This window comes from Seriola lalandi, unplaced genomic scaffold (genome assembly GCF_002814215.2).
Source record: "Seriola lalandi dorsalis isolate HSWRI2012SDOR001 ecotype SW California unplaced genomic scaffold, Sedor1 jcf7180002054301, whole genome shotgun sequence".
NCBI classification, from domain to species: Eukaryota; Metazoa; Chordata; class Actinopteri; order Carangiformes; family Carangidae; genus Seriola; species Seriola lalandi.
The window spans coordinates 174,413-197,646 of NW_019524854.1; the positions used below are offsets into that span (position 1 = coordinate 174,413).

Genomic DNA, 23,234 nt, shown 5'->3' on the forward strand with positions numbered 1-23,234 from the left:
ATTTTAGTAGTAGTGGGGTTTTTTTTTCTGTTTTCCACATTTAACAGCTGCCTGGTTAAACCTGCAATAACTAATAATCAAGTTGTGAACATATAAAGCAGATATGGCAAACTTTTTTAGCAAACAGTGGCCAATTTACACATCCAGGAGAGACCTGAGCGATATGAGAATTTATCTGAAGTTGAGTTTCTGGTGAATGTCAGTCCAATAATCACTTTCTTTTTGGCTCAGTTTTTGGGCTCTACCAACTCCTGAGGGAAGTCTGGTTCTTTAGCTGCTCTGCTATGTTCATCAGCCAGTCGCTAACTTTGTCTGTCTGCCTGCCATTTGGTGCTCCACGGGTGTGCTCTGTGCACAGCTGCTTGCTGAGCCCAACAGTGATGCCATCAGAACTCTGAGTGAACCAAAACAAAACAGTCCCATGCCATAAAACCAAAACAGTGAGCTCTGTGGTTTCACCACCACAACTGACCTTAGTTGACATCACAACACAACACAAAATATAAAAATATTCATTATTTCCCTGTTTAAAGTGTGTGTGAAGCATTGAGTCTGACATGAAGTAAATCTCTAGAAGCCCCAAACTCCAAATGTTCATAATTATAACCGGTGGAGCCGGTCAAACAAACTACCACAACACTGACTGTTCCAACAACAATTATGTAATACTCCTAACTCTCCAGTATGTATAATAATTTCACAGTAACAGTAAATGATTTCAAAATGTTATGTAAAATTATAATGCATCATAACATACAGTATAGTTTGCCCTATTATTGTATTGATTTGTGTTTTGGATCTACTGAGAGAAGAATAATATGTATGAGGAAAATTATTTTGTAGCTTGATTGGTTGTTGTTAAAATAAGTCTCCAAGAAACATCATTGCATCATACATTAAGTATAATTTTTCCATTTGGAGAATGCCATCAAAAGTCATGGACTGTTTCTACAGGACACAACACACACCGCTCAACAGGTGCTGGATAACGCCTGTAACTAGCTTATGAGATAATACTGCGATTATGTAAGCTGATAGCGTTGCTCCATGCTGCACATGAAGGCTAACAGGGTGTTGGCGAGTGTATTCAGATGGAAACTGGTTTCAGAAATAGGCCGTTCCTGCCATATTGTTCAGTGATCACATGATGAGATTCATTAACATGTCCAAACACAAACAGGTGCTTTGTTTAGCCGGGAGGGCGGAAGAGGAGGAGAAAGTCAAAGAAAAAGCTCAGCAGAGAGACGCACAGCAGCACCATAGACCCCGAGAGGAGAAATATACCTTTCTATACACAGAGTTCTATTTAAAGTAGATAAAGGCCAAACAGAGGACACAAGAGCCCTTACGCCCCATTGTCAAGATCAAAGTCATGCAGCCGTCGTCACATGCAGCTCTCTCAGAGGAGAGTCCAGTCTACAGTGGAGAGATAAGGATTGGTAGAACTTTATACTGCAGGCAGGGACAGATTTTCAGTCCGCAGTCCACCGGCCCACCAAGATTTGTCCCAGTGGTCCCAATGGACAGTCCGAATATTATACATCCCATACTGGTTAGATACTAGATATTTAACAAAAACCCAAAGATTGTCAACCTCATCAAAATGCTACGAGAAAAGAACCTAGAGCAACACCACTGAAAATATTAGAATCATTACGACCCTCCTAAATTTCCTGAAACATCCGCAGTAGCAGCCGCGACCCTCCACCCTGAAACTTTAAACCACAGCTTACTACACGTTTTGCTCTCCTGCTTTCCTCTGAGCTTCACAGGCTAAATTACCTCATTGTATGTACACAATGTGGGCTGGTGACATCACTCCCACTTTCATGTTGGTATGAGGAGACTTCAGCCTATCCCCGCAAACCACAATAGGCTTCTGTCATTGATAAGAATGTGTTTAGTATGTCCTATCTCTGCTCCTGCCACTTCCTCTTAAGCTCATTTGCATCACGTCTCACTTGCTGATAAAAAAAAGGGAGAAAAAAAAAGTCATGTTTGCATGTGGATTGGGAGGGGGAGGATAGAAGATAAAGCATGTCTGTGAAGTTCAGTGATGTTTATCAGAAAGACGAGAGCGAGCTGCAGCACCGCACTTGTGTAATTAGCCAGCTGGATGAAAAGTACGTAGCTAACTAGAGTTTGCTTTTTAAAAAGGGAAAACTAAAATGCCTCTCGGGCTCATCTGTGTCAAATATTTGCTTGGGTGTGGATGAGTGTTGTTTTTTTCCTCTGTTCTGTTTTCACCCTCTTAAGACCAACTTTTCTTTGCATTTAAAACGAGTTCAGTTGAGGAAAGGACCATGTTTATTTTAGCCTTCAAGAGATCTCACACTTCTCCTTTATGTTGAGTTTTTTTTTTTTCCTCCTCATCATTTTTAAAAAGGCAACAGAGATGCAAACTCATATACACACCGTTGGTTGGTTGGTTGCATTAAACACTGGCCTCTACACCTATATTTTTCTACTTCATGTCAGCTTTCCTACAACAGAGGACAAACCGCAGGCTCCATAAACATAACATTCACACTTTCATTCCAGCTGCTTCAGAAGTGGTTTAACCAGATTTAGTTACAATCTCTTTTCTTCTCTCAACACTTCAAGGGCAGTTCTTCAGGTTGGAATACAGCCAAGCTAACAAATTATGCTAAAGACGCTAACAACAATAAACCCCTATAAAAAGTCATTATAGGAATACTTCAACATTTTGGGAAAGTAGAGTAAAATGAGAAGCTTAATGACACTCTCAACAAAAGCTAAATGGTTTTGTTTTCCCCTACATGTGGAGCTACTCTTATAATCCAAAATAGTGGTTAAATTAAAAGGTGATACTTTACTTTGTGCTGAGCCTTTAAGAAACGCTGCCAGTGACTGTTGCCACATAGCTTTCATATTGCCTGTAACTTCTCAGAGTCAGCGCCAGGACACGGGTGGCGAGGGTGGGGCTAATCCCAAACACGGGACAAAGCTGATCTTGCTTGGTGGGAATGGGGGGGGGGGACATGTTAACATGCACAAACACCTGCTGGTATAGTGACCACAATGCCTCTTTCTGTTCTTCGGACTGACTTAGACAGGAACTGCTCCTAATGCTTTTACTATTTACAATAACGTACATCTGCATGTTGCTCAAGATTTAAAGTCTCCACATTTTCTGAAAAACAACAAATTTAAGACCAAACACTGCTAAAAATCTCCCTGCAACCCAACAGTGTTCAGTGACAGTCTGCTCTACATAGGCAGCAACAAGCAAAGTGAAGCTGATCTCATCCCAACTTGTGACCTCAACCTAAACATCTAATCCCATTAGTATGACCATTATTCACAGTCTAGAGATGCTGTGTGCGAATATCTCTGTTACAGGTCTGTTCGCCAAACGGACTGCGAGTCGCTTCTTAACATCACTAGCATTCACAGAGATGACTGATAAGCCACGCATTCCTCTCATTCCTCAGAAACTGTTCACAAAGTATCAGAAAGTTTTGCCCGTTCTTGCTGCATGTCAGCATTTATCTTCAGCCGACTTATGTTTAAGGTGCCGATATGAGAAGCTGCACAGACAGCTGGGATTTACATCTTTGCAAATGTAGGGAGGGGAACAGATTACGAGGCATTACGAGCCCACGCGGCATATAACCAATTACATACGACAGAGATCACACTGTATAAATTTAGACGGCATTGCCTGAGATTTCTCTATAAAACAGTCTTGAATAAGTTGAGAATAAGTGCAGCTTTGTTTAAAACAACAAAACATCACACATTTACATCCTTTATCGTGGTGTATAGTGAAAATACTGCAGAGGAGCTTTGATAGAGTGACATGCCATCCCCTCAGAGCAGCCCAGCTGTGAACAGCCTGCAGGAGAGAGCAACCGGTTGTGTGCTAATGAGCTTTAAACAGGATTCACATGAAGGGAATTTTTAAAACTAGCTCAGCGACCGCAGCAGCCACATCTGATCATGACATGTTTGTTTGTTGAGTTTGTGGACATGAGACGCTTGTTTTCATATTAAAGGACAAACAGTTTGACAAAGAGGGAGAGGGAGATAGTTAAGCTTGTCATCACGTGGCCCAAGTATGGCATAGGCCTATTAGTCACGTGATAACACATGGCTGCGTGGTAGGGGAGTGTGAAAGTGACCATGACCAAAACATGATACAGGCCACATGATAACAACTGGCTCATCTCCATAACAACTGAGCAAACTCCATCTGACCGTGAAGGAAGCAAGATCTGGATAATGATGGGCTTCATAGGCTCGTCGCAAGATTTTCTAATAATAAATAAACTTTTCATAATAACCCTGATCCCGAGCATCAACACACACCGAGGAATCATGGCACACTTGTGCTAGGTTCGTTTCAATCAAGTGCATTCCTGTAAGGTCAACAGTTCAAGAGGAAACTGTTACTTAAACTGTTTTTTGTGTTGTGAAGTGTTTCAATATTTAAACATGAGAATTAAAAAGTGTAAGCAACCAAACTTTAAGAGTTGAAATGATTATTTCATTAATTGATTACTTTATTGTCAGTAAATGAAGCTATTTTGATAATTGATCGATCTTCTCAGATGTGAGGATTCGGTGCTTTTCTGTGTCTCACATGAAGATTATTCATCAGACAAGGAAACAATTGTGATCAGCACTTTTCACTATTTATGGACTATGATATAATGATTAACTGCTTCATTGAGAAAATAATTAACCGCTAAGACAATAATAAAAAATAATTGTTAGTTGCAGCTCTAAAAAAAAATCAGCAGCATCTGTTAAAAAACTTTTGAAATATCCAGCTAACTTCCAAAAACAGACTCACAAGCTCACAAACAAACAGGGTGGAGAAAATAACCTCCCAGGCAGCCGAGTAATAAATCAGAGGGAGGATGAGGTAACTCTTCTGGCTTTTTCTCTCCAGAGAGAAGCTGAACAAAAACACTGTTACAGTCATTCATCTCTTTTCTCAAAGCAACCAGCCTCTAAAAGCTTAGTTTACATCAGGTGACTGTTCAGAGACACTGATTTAGCAGGTGGACGAGAACACCTGTACAGGAATGACACTCACACAGGATGAGCAGCCATGAAACATTGATGGTGTTTGCTGGTAACCCGACACCACCACCTACATTGTTCTGCCCCCCCCCCCAACAATGGATATGTGAGTTCAAAGCTTGTGAGGACAGAGGCCTGAGAGGTGAATCAGGACAGGTGAGCTGCACCTCAGGGTCCTTCCGTGTGGCTGTGAGATATAACTCTGCCAACACGTGGATACGGTATTTGTGACGCTGTGGGCGCTGCATGTTACTGCAAGATTATGAAACCAGATGCACTTGAGAACATGTTATTAAGCAGAGCCCGGTTTATTGGCTGCGGTTGCTAAATCGTGAGGTATGATTGGAGACGGGGTGGGTCCACGCTGTCTCTATGGTGAGGACACAACAGTAAAACACAAAGTGTACTCACTGCAGAAAAGTCATTACGCAGTTTAGTTTATGGTTCTTTCACTTCACAAGGATGCAAAACTAGCCCGTAGTGTTACTGGGAATCCCCCAGTAAAACCCAGCAGAGACCAGTGTTTGTCCCTGGGCAGCAGATGGGAGATACCCAACTCCCCCACCCACTCACCCATACACCCACCCGCACTTGTCAATCACAGAGTCCGCAACTGTAAGAAAATATAACAAAACACACGCACACATATGGTCCAACGAAACACCAGAAACGTCGCTGTCATGTTGTAATTTAACAGCTAAGTTAAAGATAGAGTTGGACACAAAGCCAAAGGTTGTGTTTCGAGTTCTTTCTTTCTTTCTTACCGTCGCGCCCGGACGGATCCTCCGGTTGGACGGAGAGAGCGCACAGCGGTTTGAGCGGCGTCGATCAGCAGCAGCAGGTTTTTTTTTTTTCAAACACACACTCGGTTTGTCTTCTCAGAAATGAAAAAAAAAACAACAACAACACCAGGTCACAGCTCCAGCAAAATGTCCCTCTTCGGAAACAGTACACTGAGGTGTTATATAATGTAACCACGCTACTTCACCTGGCCCGTAGCGATCACATACAAAGGTGAAACTACACTAATCCTCACTTGAAAGCTCCTCCCCCTGAGCTGCAACAGGCCACATCCAGGGAAGGAATGTTTTCATGTGTTTCATCTATGACAGACTGAGTGGTGTCTGGTGTCCTAGAAAAAGCAGAATTCATCGTAGGGACACTTTGAAGTTGATAGTATTATATTAATTTATGATAGGTTACACATTTGTGTAGGTGTTTGTTGCATTTTACTTTACGTCCCCAAACAAGAGTTATTTGATATGTCTGGTTCTGTTTCATAAAGATTTTTTCCAAAAGTTATTCTGCATGAAAAATCAGCCTGATCCCACTGATTTCATCTCATTATGTAAGGTTATCTGCTCCAGACTATCTGGAGATAGCCTATATATGATATATGACAAAGATCTATATGACGCCATCTGTTGGACATAAAAGTGACGAAAAAGCTGTGTATGCCACTTTATCTTAAAAAAAATAATAATTAAAGGATATTCCCCATTTGTGTGAAAAAATAAATAAAAATTGCAATCCAATCCAGCTGATCCAGCAGAGACTTTCCTCTGAGACTTTGACATGAAATTATGTTTTAAAACTGGTATAATTAGGATGTAAGATGTATATTTTCCTCCAATTCCTATATGCTTCAATCTTTTTCTTACATTTTCTTGGTCCTGTGTGAAGCTCTTTATACTGTAGGCTCCACGTCTCCAATGGGATCATGATCATTGTGGTTTCCAGCATGAAATTATACTTCAAGAAGAAAATACAGAAGCAGCATTTATACTTGATTGAAGGAGACGATTTAGTTTAAGTTACAAGAAGAAAAAAAAAAAAACACATGTTTATTCTGTGATTGTTACTGAAGTCCTATCATGCAATTTTTCATCTTTTATTTTAAATCTGGGTTTATTGGGTCAACCCAGGCTTTGAAAATAAACAGGTCTGTAGCGACATCTAGTGGAAACCTGGTTGAATTGCAGCTTTTCTATAGCATTTAACGATGGCGTTAGATAGGGATTGTTCCTCCTGGACACCAGAGTTAATCTTTTTAATCACTTGTATGCATCAGTGCTGAATCAGCAAAAAAAAACTTTTCATGGTGGAACATGTTTCTGGTGAAGTGTCCTGTCACAGGAAAAACACCAAAAAATCATCTTTTTTCTACAATAAAGAATGAAAACTTTCTGACGTTTGGAAACTTTGAAAACGTTTTTACTTTGGGCTGATGTGGTCATATAATCGATGGGTTCCTCCTGGTAGCAGCTGGAGTCTGTGGTGTGGCGGTGAGTGGCACCACCTCCACCCAGTCCAGGGCAGAGAGAGAGAGAGAGAGAGAGAGAGAGAGAGAGGGAGAGAGAGGGAGAGAGAGAGCTGTGGGCAGGACAGACTCAAACTTCTGCTGCCCAGGACAGTAACCGATGTAATCGACCGAGCGGACGGATGGAAGAGCAACCAGCTGCTCTCAAAAGGTTTATTTATTTATTTATTTTTAATTTCCACTTTGTTTTAAATCCCGATGGCCGAGGCCCGGCGTGAGGATGAGGACGAGGGGGAGCGCAGAGATCTGCGGGAGCTGCGGGAGCTGCGGTGCAGAGGCCAGGCAACAGGTACGGTGTGTTTGGGAATGTGACAGGCTGACGATCACCTAACGGTTTTAACGCGCTCAGCTGATTGTCTGTTGTTCAAATGCAGCATTGCAGTGAATTGTGATTTGCTAGACTTATCTTTTTGTTTGACTGAGTAACATTTGCTAGAGTTCATGTCCATTTTACCCATTGATCAAACTGTGCTGTCATGTTTTAGAAAACTGGATGTGTTCCCGTTCAGTCTCAGACAACCAACGTTTCCATTCATTTAAAAGACGATTAGCAGAGTCTTGAGACTTAGTTTAATTGTAACAGTGAACATCAAATTTGTATGATCCTATTATTTTTTGTTGGATGAGATGATGTGATTATGTGCAGATTGATGTAGGTCTGTGTCTGCACTCCTTTAGTGTCTGCTTTTTCATTTTCACATCATGTAGAAGTGACAGGAAACCAATGGAGGTCTGGAACAGCAGGGAAAATACATCAAAACATTAACTACAGTAACTGCATGCATTTGAAAATCATCAACAAAATTGTCTACATGATTTGCCTCATAGGGAACTAAAACACCGGGGACGGATCTTTGACAACACAATGATATTTGTACTATTACAAGATGTAGAAACCTGACATATGCCTACAGCATCTTTTCAACCAGACAGAAAGGATCTATGTAAATGTCTGGACAGATCTAGACTTCAAAAACATTACGCTGAACTTTTCACTCTGATGAATACACTGATCAACTTGTGTTGGGCAAACTGGGCATTACAATAAGTTTTGGGTAAACTTTGGGTCTTTCATCCAGAATTATTATTATAAGTGTTTTCGGTTTTGTTCTGTTTTATTTATTAATTTATGTTTTCATTCATACTGAGGGATATTCACACAGTGAGAATTATGCACTACACACCTTCTGTCATTGATACACAATGATTTGACCAATTTACAGTGTTGTGATGCTAATGGAAATCATCACATATACTTTCTTTTTTTTTAAATGATACAACTGTAAAACCCTCAGTGCTCCCTGAAGTGAAAGTATCAATAACCAGTGGCGTCTCTGTTTCTCATGGTGATACACCGCTGATGAAACTCAGGCCCACACACCTCAGAGCAACATGTCATTTGTCGAACTCTCTTGTTCCTTTCAGTTTAGGCTTGTGTACAGATTCCTAATGTCAGTACTAACCGTGTGATTTAATGAAGAAGTATTGGCTTTTGTTTTCAGCCACTTGCCTCACATACAAACACTAAGGCGCTCTTACATCTTAGACAGAGTTTCGCTCCATTATGTTTCATGAGAAGAATCATCGTGAGTGTAACTCTGTTTTCTTTGTTCCTTGTTTTTCTTATTTCTCAAACTGCCCTGTGCCCTAACCAGCTATCTACCACCAGTGTGCCAGCTCAAACTACCCCCCCCCCCATACCCCTCACCCCACACCCCGACCCCACCTGCTGTCTGGATGGGAATTCCTGTCAGCCTCTCTGTGTCGACAGGCTGCTGTGTCATGAACAAGCTGTTGTCTGAACTGGATGCAGTTCATGTTTTTTCCCATCCTTTCAAAAAACAATATTGTTATAATATCATACATGCACTCCATCATAGGTGATTTGCGTTGGACCCATTTCAGGTAGTTTCCACTATGAATCACTCGTCTGCACTGACACCATCTAATCTTCTCTGACTAAAGGTCCACATCAGCTGCTGACATTGTGCTACCGACATGACACCACAATCTGTCAGCCTCGCCTGGTCTTGTTTTTCAAGTGAGGGCAAATCTCTTTTGACTAGTCCTCTTTTAACAATAAATACCTTTCTGGATTTTAACACAAGGGATGCTTTCCAGTTGACATTTTGACTTGGTTCTATAGTGTCAAACTTTGTCCTCCTCCTAAATACAGCCCGCAAATGTATAGGCCTATAACTTAGTCAGCAAATGCATCTGTGCCTGTTAGAAAATGCCAAAGTTGGAAACAGACTTAAGTCAAACCCTTTATCAGACTATCTGACTGTTTCTGGGATCAGCCTCTTTACTCGTGTGAAGTTTTGGCTGGTGTAGTATGACACACAGAGAGGCAGATTGTTTTTCTTCCTTTCCCTTTGTTGCCAGCCATTTCACCAGCTGCTCTGCGACTGCTGCTGCTGTGCTGAGTAATGTCAGCATGTGTTCAAGTTAGAGCGCAGCTGTGAAGGGAAACCAGTCTTGCTGACTTCAGCAGCTCTCTCGTGTATTTGCAGTGTAGTTTGAGGCGTCACTGGCCTACAAATGCCAAGAGATATCCACCGATTTGGAATATAATTCAGAGCAGTATGAGGGGGCTTGTCAAGTAGTATGGCAGGGTTATTTTCTCAAACCTATTGCTCTCAGTTGAATATTTGAAGGTGTAATGAGCCTTTAAATGTTAAATAATATGATAAAAGTCAACAATTCTTCCAAAACTACTTAACTGGCGAGTTTATTACCATTTGCAGAGGTACTGGATCTTTAAACGTACTGTCAAATAATCTGTCTTTTTAAGTAAGACAGTGTTGGTTGATTGGTCAGTTGATCTGGACTGAAATACTGAAATACAGGGCAAAATTTCAGTTTGTCCAGCATCTGAAAAACGAATGACATCATCATCCACCTCAGCTGCACTTTTTCCCTTAGTCATGATTAGCAAATGTTAGCATGCTAATATGCTAAACTAAGATGGTGATCAGGTAAATCATTGTCATTGTGAGCATGTGAGCAACATTAGCATTTAGCTCAGCGTGGTTAGAAACTCTTAGCAGTGTTTAAGTGGAAGCTAAATGTCATGGATAGCTCTATGACACTGTGGCATTTGATCATTTTTAATTGGATGTGTTGGTCTCTGAATGGTTTAAATGAATGTCACAACCAACTAAGAGTTTCAGCTTTGTCTGTTTTAAGTGTCGTGTAATGTTTGATTCATATAGTAGATAAATGTTGACACCAGATTAAGTTCATTCCAGAGATGAATCACCTAATTTCTTTTCATCTGAAACTGCCCTATGCTGATCTACATTCAGCTAAATGAATCTGACATAACCTGTCACCTCTGGTTTTCCCACATGATCATATCTAAGGTTCTTTAATCTACAAACCAGTACGCTTCCCCTTCTAGCTCCTATGTGCTAAAAATAGAAATGATCTCTTAATATTTTTTAGTTTCTTCAAATTGATTTTCTTTCTTTAGTTTTCTTATACTTTGCGCGCAATAATCTCTCCTGATTCATTATTCCTTTGATTTTTAATTAGCCATATTTGTGCTAACCAGGATGAAAGGTCATATATGCTAAAAGGTTGATTAGTTTATTGATAGTACCAGTTAATATTTTAATCAAACACGTAGGCTGTGACTTCCTGACTTAGTAAACGTACAACAGAACTGTTGAGATGAATTTTTATATTATAAAGGTTTTTAGACTCATGCCAGTTACAAATGGCAAAGAGCAATGGGAATATTCTTGTGACCTTTTACTGTGTAGGAAATAAAGACAGTGACGGTACAGTGTCGTGTGGCATAACCACCACTTCCTGAATGACCACATTCCACTTCAACAGATTGGCCAAGTAAACACAGGAGTGCTGAGATATTATAGGGCCCTCCCTCTCTGCTGTTGTCTGTGGGTGTGTGACTGCGAGCTTCAAGATCTTTGAAACACACACACACTCACTTGGTGGAGCAGGAGGGAGGATCTCTGTGGAAATATCCTGCTAGATTTTGTATTTAACTCATCAACAGGTAGGAGCATTATTGTATGGTAAAGAGACAGAGGAGTTGTGTTCAGGATTAGAAAAACATCACTTCTTCCACACTGGCGGACTACATATCTACAAGGAAGTGATCATACTTTATTTAACGTACTAGAGCTTAAAACTTTTTCCTGCAGTTGCTAAAAGACGTCTTTCTCATGAAGTGAAAGTCCTGAAGCGCCTTTCCCACATGTTGTTAAAGTGTAACCTGTAACCTGAGGCACAACAGATAACAGGTAACAGGTGTGACAGGTGGATCTGTCTGCTAATGAGGTCATGGTTTCAGGCTAGAGGCATCAACAACAATGCTGACTTCCACTGTTGCCTCTAATAGTTTTTTCTTCGATATTCTTCTAATGACTTTACTCTCCAATATGAAAATGATTTCTTATGAGATTAGATTGTCTGCATTACTGGTACTGCTCCTTACAGCCTACCTGTTGACTAAGGCACATGTTCCCCTTTTACCACTTGTTGTTTGATTGAAGCATGAAACTGTGTCTAAAGGAGCATTTTGTTATTTTGTATGGGGAAAAAACAACATCATAGAATCTATCATTTTAATACTGATTTGCCTTTTAAGAATCACAATATATATCTCTGACAATGGTCCTACTCCAAATCTGAAGGACATTATTGTTACAGAATCACATTGACACAGCTAGGTATCTGTTGACCAAACTGCTTACTGCTGCTTTTGGAGATTTTTTGTGCTCATACTCTGTTGTTGTTGTTGTCTGCAGATCATCCAGCCATAGGAAAGATCAATCAATCTGTCTATCTGCTGTTTATGAATTAGAAGATGCTTAATGAAAATAGATGAAAATGAAAAATGAAGGGCAGCACAGCATTTCCCTGTCATTTATACAGTTCTCTCAAATATGAAAATGACATGCGACATGTAATCATTGTTTCTTTGTAAATTTATATTTGAAATCACAAACACATTTAAAGTCTGAATATGTTGGTTCATTTACATTAACTGGTTCTGCTGGTTAGGGTTAGGTTCTTGTATTTCTTGTTCATGCAGTGCTGTTTAGCAGTAGTAGTAGTAGCAATTTAGTATTGAGTGTAAAACAATGGCTACAGCTCAAAGTGAGACTTCTTTGAAAGGTGAACTGAGACATCTTTCCTCTCAAATAAAAAGTTGAATTCATAAGCAAAAATGCACCTAACACACGAGGAATGGACAATATAATATCTGCCATGAGACAATATGAAATGTCATAGTGGGAGATGGTGCAAATCAATGAGCAAGACGGTGTCATGGTAATATTTGACTTTAGTTTGATTTGTATCAATGTAACAAGGTTTTGTGATTTGTCAGACAAAGACAAAAGCAAAAACAGACGTTCCTATCTGGTCAGTCTTTTCCCTAAATAGATTCTCAGTTATATTTTCTATCAAACTATAAAAACATTACATATACTGTGATGTTATCTTTTTCTTTTATCTTATGAAACTTGTGCTTCTCTGTTTTCCTCTACAGATCACCCTGAAAGAACCAAGCCGGAGCTTTTACCCTCCAGGTATGTAATTCATTTTTGAGCTGAGATTTTATATATTTGTACCTTTTTAATGGTGGATCCAGTAGCAGTTGTTTAGTTTCACCACAACTCTACCTGTAGCTGGAAACAGGGCACTATCCCTTTAACAGACAGATCTGCTGATGATGAGGTTGTGAATGCGGACTAAACAATGAACTGATCTATCCTCAGTGACTGACAGAGAGAAGGTCAACATGAGGATGAATACCATGCTGCTTTTTTCTTTTTAGTTGTTTACAGACATTGAGAAGAGAGGTTAGACAAACCATTGAAAAACACCGTTTATGATAGATCACACAGGATGTTTCTGGCCTGAAGATCTGTGTGTTTACAACTTCACCAATCAGTTAAATGAACTATGTGTAACCAAGAGGAGGGAGAGGATTGTCAGTCTTTCCCCCAGACAGTTTATATCAGCCTCCCGCAGTCAGTCCTTAATGAGCAGGATGTGTGTTAATGAGGAGCCTCCCTCCTGTGTTTATAGCTTTGGTGAAGAGACTGCTGGTACAGATTAGAGAGCATCACATTAGTTTAATCTTTGCTCTTTTCTAAGAAAAAGGAAAAAGAAAGGGGATCTTAATATGATAATAGTGCTGGTATGAAGTGGTGATAGTAAAGGATTAGAAAGTAATAGATCTGTACCTTAAGGAGGAAAACGAAGAAGAGATTTGTTGGTTACCATCGGGAGATGATGTGATGTAAGTTAGTTGTTGTTTTCATGATGGTCTTATGTTCCGTGTTTACCTGGATGTGGTAGCATTTACTGACACCCTGTTCCTATAAGGTAGGTGGATTTGATCATGAGCAGGATTGTCAGAGATATTATTCTTCTCTTATGTAACATTGTCATCTTTTGCTGGATGTATGTTTTGTAATATACAGTGAACCTGTGGCAATAGTTCAGTTTGCTTTAATCCACATACATCTACATACTTTTGCCTTTGTTGAATTGTAATATTGAAGTGAACAAATATTTTCCTGACTAAAGCCCTCGTACTGTTCCAAACCATAACAATCTGACTGAGGACTTTTATTTTGTAGATTTCACCTCCATTAAGGAATAAACATCATTCAAGTCATTTCTGCTGTTCATTGTGTATAATAATCATTTGTTCACACTCTTAAAATGTTTAAATGATTCATTTCAAGTTTTTTCTACTCTTCTTCTTACTAATGCTTTTCTTCACTTCTTCTGTCACTTCTATCTTTACATCTCAGCAGTCTGCACCTTTAGCAATTATACTGCACACTAAAATGCACTATATACCACACCTTACTGTATCATAGTATGAATTTGTAGTCATTTAAAAAATCTCAATTATTAGAGTAATTTTTCTTTGATCATTTCACCTTGTTTTGTTCTTTTCTTCTTTTTTTTCTTCTACTCTTTACCCATCTCTATACAGCTCTGAACCTTTTTCATTATCTCATTGATCAAAATTTCCTCAATTTGTCTGTTTTGTTTGAAGTTAGATGTTATTTTAAATCTTGTGTCCTTGCATAAATTGGCATTAACAGTATAAAGCAGCTGTATTAAGAGAATGTATTGTATGATACTGGCTAGGGGCAAGTGAAGAGATTTTATTTTAACAAATGAGTCACCATAAAGGTATGAACCCACTCATGACTGTGTCCCACACCTCAGTGATAAATGGGTTTCCTGTTCTGCTCTGTTTTTCAGCCAAGGCCCTCTGTCGTCTATACGAGCTGCTATCAAACGAAGTAAGTTTGCAACAACTAAACAGCAGTGACACAAAAAGCACAATAAAGGGTTTATTCCTTAAATTAGCTTCTTGTCGAACTAAATCAGAATCACGATTTATATGGGAGAGTTATTTGAAGTATAACTGACTGTATCAAAGTATATTTGACAAAATGTTAGCAGCACATTTTTGTGATTTTTGGTCTACGGTTTGTTTAGAGGAACCCTGTCTTCCATAAATCAGATGAATGCATGATAGCTTCAAGTGAAATCTACAGGTTTCCAATCAGACATGTAGAAAAGCAGTGAGGTAATGTCTTATAATGTGTGATGTTTTTGGCAAAGTTTATATGACTTTTTCTCCCTTTCTTTAGCAAGAGCAAACTCTCAGTGCGAACATACCAGAGACAGAAGGTAATGTAAATAAAGTCTGTTCATGTTTACTTCTTCACTGTATTATTCTTGTTGATGCTATCTGAAATAGACAAAGTTTTTGTTTGTTGCTTAACAAATGTCCATAGCAAGAGTAAAGTTCTTTGCCAAGAAGAAAAAAACCAAGTGAGAAAAAAAGAACATGCTTAAGGTGGATGTGCAGATGTATTTTGGTTGTCTCTCAGGTCCGTATGGTGTCTTAATGGTTTGTCTTTCAGGCGACCAGAGATCACCATCATCTCAGCAGAACCTCTGGCCAGTAACAACTGGTTCCCGGGAGCCTCTGTGGTTTTCACTCCTCCTCCTCCTCAGTCAGGCTGGTCTGCAGGCATCCAGGCCGTCTCCCAGGTAGACTTCATCTGACTGACACTCTTTGAATTCACATGTCTGTTCGGCTCTGTGTTGTCCAAGAATATTTCTTCCTCAATAATAAGCACAAAAAATATTACGAGTCGTACGTTTTTAAACATGGCCATTACTACGTTACTAGAATTGAAAAGGTCAGGAGTCAAAGTCCCCCCACCCCTTTTTATGTTATTATCTCTCTCTCGCTACGAGGAGAGAGGAATAAATATAATTTCTTGGCCAAAAAAAGTTGAATTTAACTCCCAAATTCTTACTTAGTACATGACCGTGTGTGTGCATGTGTGCGTGTGTGTGTGTGCGTGCGTGTGCATGTGTGTGTGTGTGTGTGTGCGTGTGTGTGTGTGAACATCTCTCCTTTTCATGACTCAGCCCCCACCATCCTATGACCAGGTGATTCAAGAGAAGACCCAGGAAGAGCACATTGTCAAGCCCACTGCAGCCCCCCGCCGGCCCACCTGCACTACCACATGTGCCACACAGACTGACCCTGTGAGGGACAATACCGCCACCACTCTCCCACAATCAGCTGAGAAAAGACCTGCTGGTGAGGCATACAAGAGTGACTGTGACTGTCAAGTTCCAGTCTGTTTCAGCTCTACATGTGACGTGTCTTTATATTTGTTTCCAGGTAAAACACCACAAAAACCACCGAGGCCATCACTGCCCAAACCAGTGGACATAGAACCGCTCACTGAAACTGTCACACCTTCTGATGGGAAGGTGGGAACAAATACTACAGCATCCACAAACACTGAGAACCAAAGTGGCTCTAAATCTGATGTAAAGCAACACAACCAAGAAGATCCCACTCATACATGCGCCAGATCTGTTACAGTATACTGGGATATTCCTGCAAACCCTGTCTCTGCCCCTGCTGAAGCGACTCCCTCTTCTTCAAACTCAGAACCCAGTCAACGCCCTGTTCCACTTCCTCGCACAAAATCCCGAAAGCAGGCAACTCCAGAGAAGGTCAATGATAAGTCTTTGGTCGAGCTCAGTGAAAATTGTGACAGTGTTCACTCTGATGCGGAGGAGGCATCCTCAAATAAGTATTTAAAGGAATTATTAGAGGTCTTTAGTGCAGAAAACCAGTTTGAGGAGAACAGTGACATCGTTAACCAATCAGACGAGGCCTCTCAAGGTGAAGATGCTGTTGGCGAGATGAACAGCAACAGCAGTCAACGTAATATTCGGGCCAGGATCCAGGCCTTCGAGAGCCAGGCCGACACAGAGGAAGGAAGTGTGGCTGAATCAGCCAAACCAGAACCTCGACCAAGAAAGGCAGCCATCAAACCTCCAGTCGCTGCTAAGCCTTCTGTGTCTCTTAAACCTCAGTTTGACCACAGTGCAGATGATTACTATCAAAATGTCTCATCCATAAATGTAACCCAAAACCATACACCGGCCCCGAGACCTCAGCCCCCTAAAAAAATGGCGGCGCTGTCTATAAAAGAGGAGCTCGAGACTTTACACAGCAAAGCAGCCATTCCCAACAGATCACGTCCCTCTGTACTGACCAGAGCCAACAGCATCTATGAAGAAGAGCCCTCACCACTTCCTCCTGTACCTCCAGTGAAGCCGTTCAAGGAGCCTCTTAAACCCAACCTAAACATAAACAACCACAACTCGGCCTCCATCATCAGTGGGAATGAGTGTGTGAACAGTCTATCCGGTAAGTCTGTGGTGTAAGACAAAATGTAGCCTACTGCTTTGTAGGAATGCACCTGACGAATATTTTCATTATAGATTAGTTTATTGATTAATCCCCTGTTTTTATTATAAAAGTGAACCTTTCTTTTTAGAACACCTTTCATATACAACTGACAAAAAAGCTCATGGAGCAGGAGAAACAAAATTTATGGACAAAAGTCAGTCTGTTGTGTCTATAAATTGTAATTTCTAACCAATGGTAAAAAAAACTTATGTTAAACATGTTGTGCAAGCGGATCAGACTAAATTTATCTCAGAACTTGAAGTCATCTGCAAGGACGAATGGGTGACGATTCCTAAATCAAAGAGCAGAAAGAATCTTAGGTGGCTACAAAAAAAATATATATGCAAAATTAGGGTGTCCAAACTTTTCCACGAGCCACAATTATGGTTAAATCTTTACAGTTTTTTTTTTTGTTGTTTGTTTTTCTTTTGCACAGTCATGAAATCAGGTTTCTCTTTGTTCAGATCATATCCCAGTCAAGCCCCAGCGTAATGTGGACAGCAACGGAGCCTCGTTCTCCAGACAAAGTGTATCAAGGAGACCAACCACCATCAGGGTCCCCAGCAAAAGTGGTTCATGTGAGTCCAGCAAACATGATTCTCCAGTTTCGGTTGAGATATAGTCAAATTGTTGATTTTGGTGATGAGGAGTAATTGATATTACGCATACTATGCTGGTCTAATAATGGAGCACATGTTGTCAGTATGTTATAATGAAGACAGATCTCCTCTCAGTCTCAGATCATTTTCAGGACAGTCCTCCACCTCTCCCTGTCCAGAAGCCTGTAGGCTCCCTAAACACCCCAGTCTACCACAAACAAAACTCGACACCCATCCTCCCCTCCCAGGTAAGACCTGTCACGCAGTGTGGTTACAAACCCCCCAACTTCACAAACACGACCTCTGAACATCCCAGAAGAGTTAAACCTCTCCACAACATTAAGGTTATTCTTTGCAGACCTGATAACGCATCAGGAGGGAGATTTTATTTTTTGTTTCTTGTGTATTTCAGCATTTATGCCAATTTTTTTTTGTGTCTAATTAAAAAGTTTGGTCTTATTAGTATATTTCTACTTATAAACTATGACATGGTACATTTTTAGCCCAGAAAGTCTCTCTCAATCAATGTCTGCCAGCTGAGGATCTTACCTGCTTCATTTCCTCTGCTTTCCACAAACAAACACACTATTGTAGCCCCATGAACACACTGCCTTCAGCTGTGGCTGAAGGCTTTGTGTTGTTGCATGGTTACCATGGTTTCCAGTACTGTTGACTGTTGACAGTCTGTTTTAGTGCTAATAAAAATCTTCTGCAGGAGTCTTTCCAGGTTGGGCCAGAGCCATCGCTACCACCTCGGTAAGTGAGTGGGGGGAAAAACCTCACAAGTTTAAAATGTTGGTATATTTTGTAAAGATGCTGCTTTATTTGAACTTGATGATGCTGTTGCACTTCAGGAGGCACAGTACAACCAAAATCCTCCCACCTCGCCCACCTCCAGCCAAAACAGGCCCCGGAAGACCCCCTCCACCCAGCCTTAAGGCCACAGGTCGATCCGTTTCAGCACCATGGGACACTTCACCCAGACCCCAGGCACAGAAGCCCCACAGGAAAGGACCTGTCTTACCACCAAGGCCCAACCCAGGCCACCGTCTCTACAACAAATACACTGTAAGAGAGATCCCACTGCACACCTGTGTGCTGTACTCACATTTCGAATACAGCACAATGAGCACGTTTAATTTTTTTGCTTTCTTCCACCAGCTTGAACTTCCCCATGGAATAGCAGCCTTTGATTACAATGGGAGCAACACAGGAGAGCTGTCATTTCAGGTGACTAAACTCACTCTTCACATATAACGGTAGATTGTTTAAGTCTCAGTGCCACAGACTCTCTTGAACAGCTGGAATCTAACACCTTTGTTGGCTTTGTCATAAGAAAAATGAAGTGCTTCTGCTGCTAGAAGAGATTGACCGTGATACATTTGAGTGCCAAATTGGAGACACCAGAGGCAGAGTCCACAAGTCGCGCATGAAGGTTATAACTCCTCTTGCCTCAGACATGTACCCACCACAGGTAACTTGTCCTTCATTCATGAGTAAAAAAAAGGTGGCTCTGATTCTTGAGCCTCACTTGCTCCTTTGTGCTCAGTGGCTTTAATACATCAACCTTTAAGTCTTTGTTCTCTCTCTACAGGGTGCTGGACAAAGTGCTACAGGCAGAGACGGTTATGGGAAAAAAGTGCAGGTTATACATGACTTCATCCCAGGTGACACATCCGTTTATGCTGCTAGTACTGACTTAGATTGTGCAATAAGACTAAAATGAAATAGTACATTAAAATAATTATTTGGGGAAATACCTTTCTTGCAGAGATTTAGATGAGAAGATTGACACCACTATCATGTTTGTATGCTAAGTGCAGAGCTAGCGTAGCATACAGTCTGGAAGCAGAGGGGAACCCATACATTGATTCAACAAATAAGATATTGTCGATCAGCTTAGCTTTGTCCTTTCTTAGATATAAGAAGAATAAAAGGAAATGGCTTTCCTGGCACTGTCTAAAATTCCAAAACATGCCAACCAACACCAAGTGTTTGTGTTTTAGAGACTCAGGCTAGCTTCTTCACCCTGCTTCCCAACTTTATGCTAGGCTAGGCTAACCACCTCTTCACTCCAGATCCATACTTAACCCACAGTCATAAGATCAATGTCAATCTTCTCATCTCACCCTTGACAACAAAGTGAAAACATGAATTTCCTTGAATGTTGAACTGTTCCTTTAGAGCATGTTCGTTTTTAAAACCTAGATACTGGCTGCCTGAAAACAATCAAATGATTTGGAGGATTTGTGTCAGTTTGGATTACTTTTATTACCAATAGACAGCTGATGTGTGTTTTCTTCACAGAGGGTCCAGGAGAGCTGGGTCTGAGAGCAGGAGACGTTGTGACCATGGTGGAGCAGGTAGACAATGAGTGGTACAGAGGCACTTGCAGGGGATCTACTGGTTTCTTTCCCATGAATTATGTCAAAGTCCTGGTAAATTAAAACTATTATAATTCAATCATTGAGGCTTATAATTTACACATGTATATGATGGTTAAGGATTCCTTTTGAAATTAGAAAATTTTAATTTTAGTCAGATTCACCAAGAACCCTCCCTGGAAGGAAACCGAAGCCGCCATCTGCAACAGCCAGGTACAATTTTTACATTACAAAATCTTTGCACAGGCCTTTACAAACCCACCTGAACTAACCTGATGTTTTAAATCCTGCTGTGTCCTGTGAAGTGGTCCTCGATGTGTGGCGAGGTTTGACTTTGAGGGGGAGCACAGTGATGAGCTGTCGTTCTGTGAGGGGGATGTGATCCAGCTGAAGGAGTACATTGGACAGGAATGGGCTCGGGGACAAATTGCCGTCTCAACTGGAATCTTCCCTCTTAACTTTGTGGAGGTGATTGAAGATCTGCCTCCGCCTCCGAGTCAGCAGCAGACGCAGACGCAGACACAGACACAGCCCAGCAGAATCGCACTGCCTGGTACGGTTACCTGAAAGCACCAAAAACTAAGTCACTTGCATTCTTTTCATTGTGTGCTGATCTGGTCACAAAGAGCAAGTCAGCTGAACTGTACTTTCAGTTTGTTAATGTCTTTAATGGGAATATTTACATGTTATCCTCTCGATCCTCAATCAAAACAAAAGAGTGTCTGTGTCCTTCAGTGAGGAGCCTCTTTCCATCCCTTTTCCTTTGTGTTGGCTGGCATCTCCCCCTGTGGCACGTCAGGAATTTGTGCTTCTGTTTCTGTTTCATTAAATCACTGTTTACAAAAGGTTTCTCAACTGTGCACTTGAAACACTCATGCAACCATGTCTGTACGCCCCTTCTTTCATTCATTCAGTCAGCTGGAAATTTCGAGAGACTGCGGACCTGTAAATACATTGATCTATTAAATTCTGAATAGCTTCTCTATACAACCAGGAATTATATTCTGGTGGAGAAATACTGAATCTTTTCTTCAACTTAGTACATTTAAATTTGACTACTTTTAAAAATGTAAGCTGAGTCTAGAAATGCTGGAATCTGTCTATACTGAGTAACTTTAACTACAGAAAATTAATTTTACCTCAGGTTGCTAAAATCCCTGCAAAAATACAGAAGACTTGGCTTCGGTGTCCTCATGGGTTGCTACTACACAGGATTTACATGCAATATTAAAGATAACAAGTACAGCAAAGAGTGCCCATGGATTCACTCTTTTTTATTTTGTTCCTGACTGGAGGTTGTATGCTTTTCATCTTTAATAACCTAGACGTCTGTTTTCTCACAGGCATGGTGGCTTCTCCAAATGTCAGTGCTGAGGTTTCCAAACCCACTCAGGTAACCAATATCTTTATTAGCAGTACCATTGACAGCAAAGGTATTGGTTTTGTGTTCTGTAAAACAAAAATAAATTAAAATATAGATAAAGTTCTCTTCTCTTGTCCTGTTCACTTTGCAGGCGTCTCAGTCCAAAGTGGACTGGGCGGTGGCTCTGTACGACTATGCCGGGAAGTCAGAAGACGACCTGTCCTTTCAGCAGGGCGACTGTATCCTGATCACCCGCCATATTAACGCTGAATGGAGCTGTGGCAGGCTCAACGGCAAAGAAGGCATGTTCCCCAGGGCATTTATTGAGAGCAACACAGGTATGAAGATATCACAATTTTACTTTATTATTATGAAGTTACCGTCTTAGAGAACCGGGCTTAGATACAAATTCAACTCGGTAATTCCACTCTGTTGCTGTCACTGGTCTCAGGGTGAGTGTCTCATAGCTCTGCCATGCAGTTGGCACAATTTGATTTGTTTTGTAGAATTTCACAGCACTATTATTGACACTGGCTGCAACTAACAATTACTTTAATTACTGATTAGTTTGCTGATTATTTTGATAATTAAAAATTTGGCCTATAAAATGACACAAAAAAAAGCCTAAGGTGACAGTTTCTTAATGCTTACTGTAAGCAATCTGAAATCTGATCAATACTGCAAAACTCAGTTAACAAAGTTATTCAATTTATATAGTTTCATAAGACAAAGACAAACTCACAACTGAGAATGGGAGTAGGTGTAGTTCAGCATTTGTACGTGAAAAGTGACTGAAACGATTCATCAGTTGTTAAAGCAGCTGCAGAATATTTGCGTTCGGTCAGTAAATCAACTCACTGTTCCAACTACAAGAGATGGTTTTATTCCTTAATTGACTGATTAGTACTGTACATACCTTCCTCAGCAGCTCCGCAGTCAGACAACAGCCAGCAGAACGAAGCAGCTGGTGGTGGGAGAGCCAGAGCTCTGTATAACTTCACATCAGACTGTGATGAGGAGCTCTCTCTGCAGGTACAGCGATTCATTATTTGCAATCACAAATACAGTTCACGAATTCAGAGATTCACAATTCGCACAGCACCATCTACGCAGCCCCTGATTCCTTCCTCTTTCACAGATTGGGGATATTATAACCAAGCTGGAGTCCATTGATGAAGAATGGTTCCTGGGTGATTTGAGAGGGAAGCGAGCCCTGGTCCCTAAAAACTATGTACAAGTACTGGGATAGTGGCATGTGGCATTCAGCGGGACACTGTGGTAGACCAGAGGAGAAACTACATCTGAGGACAGATGCTTTCAGCAATGGAAATCTGAAGTGAACTGCCTTTAACTGGAATGCAGTATTTTCATCTCCAAGTAGTGCAACATATTTTATAATCCACAGCATTAACTTCAGAAGTGTTTACTGAATAATTTATCATGTTATGAATATATTTTACATTAAAGCTGGCTGGCAATGTGAATACCCTGGACTTTGATTTTCAATGACTTGTATTCTTCACCATTTGCACCATCTAGTGGTTTGTCTCCTTGTTTTACTACCTCTATTTATTCAAAGTCAAAATGTGGTTTCTGAGCACTGTAGTTTTGCATGTCTTCAGTAACATTAGATTACCCACTTCATTTTTGCAGGAAATTACAATTCATCTTGATAGACACCGGTTTCACTTGACTGACTAAATATTAATAGGGTGCCAAG

The 23,234-nt window shown here is 40.6% G+C and overlaps 2 protein-coding genes across 4 annotated transcripts in view; one reads left to right on the plus strand and one right to left on the minus strand.

Moving 5' to 3' along the window:
- Positions 1 to 6,079, minus strand: part of fhip1aa (FHF complex subunit HOOK interacting protein 1Aa) — a 30,024-nt gene extending 23,945 nt beyond the window's left edge. The window contains exon 1 of the mRNA XM_023406308.2: positions 5,817 to 6,079. The gene's annotated coding sequence lies outside the window, so the exon portion shown is untranslated. The remainder of the gene's footprint in view (positions 1 to 5,816) is intronic.
- A 1,440-nt stretch (positions 6,080 to 7,519) lies between these two features.
- sh3d19 (SH3 domain containing 19) lies at positions 7,520 to 22,998 on the plus strand. Of its 3 annotated transcripts, none has more exons than XM_023406313.2 (21): positions 7,520 to 7,661; positions 12,897 to 12,936; positions 14,636 to 14,676; positions 15,031 to 15,070; positions 15,307 to 15,436; positions 15,824 to 15,998; positions 16,083 to 17,126; positions 17,633 to 17,746; positions 17,903 to 18,015; positions 18,483 to 18,523; positions 18,622 to 18,835; positions 18,929 to 18,997; positions 19,104 to 19,241; positions 19,362 to 19,434; positions 20,075 to 20,205; positions 20,306 to 20,364; positions 20,457 to 20,704; positions 21,495 to 21,544; positions 21,666 to 21,852; positions 22,443 to 22,546; positions 22,653 to 22,998. In XM_023406313.2, the coding sequence occupies exons 1-21, from the start codon at positions 7,571 to 7,573 to the stop codon at positions 22,761 to 22,763; spliced, it is 3,213 nt and encodes a 1,070-aa protein (XP_023262081.1). In that variant the 5' UTR covers positions 7,520 to 7,570; the 3' UTR covers positions 22,764 to 22,998. The 3 variants fall into 3 exon arrangements, with proteins under 3 accessions (XP_023262081.1, XP_023262082.1, XP_023262080.1); XM_023406314.2 differs by having other exon boundaries at positions 15,845 to 15,998; positions 22,440 to 22,546; XM_023406312.2 differs by having other exon boundaries at positions 7,521 to 7,661; positions 22,440 to 22,546.
- The last annotated feature ends 236 nt before the right edge of the window (positions 22,999 to 23,234 follow it).

What these genes read in the sequence shown, in the direction of transcription:
- sh3d19 (XM_023406312.2), top strand. Translation starts at nt 7,571, where the DNA reads ATGGCCGAGGCCCGGCGTGAGGATGAGGACGAGGGGGAGCGCAGAGAT. An exon ending in GCATCCAGGCCGTCTCCCAG is followed by an intron (nt 15,437 to 15,823) that starts GTAGACTTCATC and finishes TTCATGACTCAG; the next exon opens with CCCCCACCATCCTATGACCA. An exon ending in AGGTTTCCAAACCCACTCAG is followed by an intron (nt 21,545 to 21,665) that starts GTAACCAATATC and finishes TTCACTTTGCAG; the next exon opens with GCGTCTCAGTCCAAAGTGGA.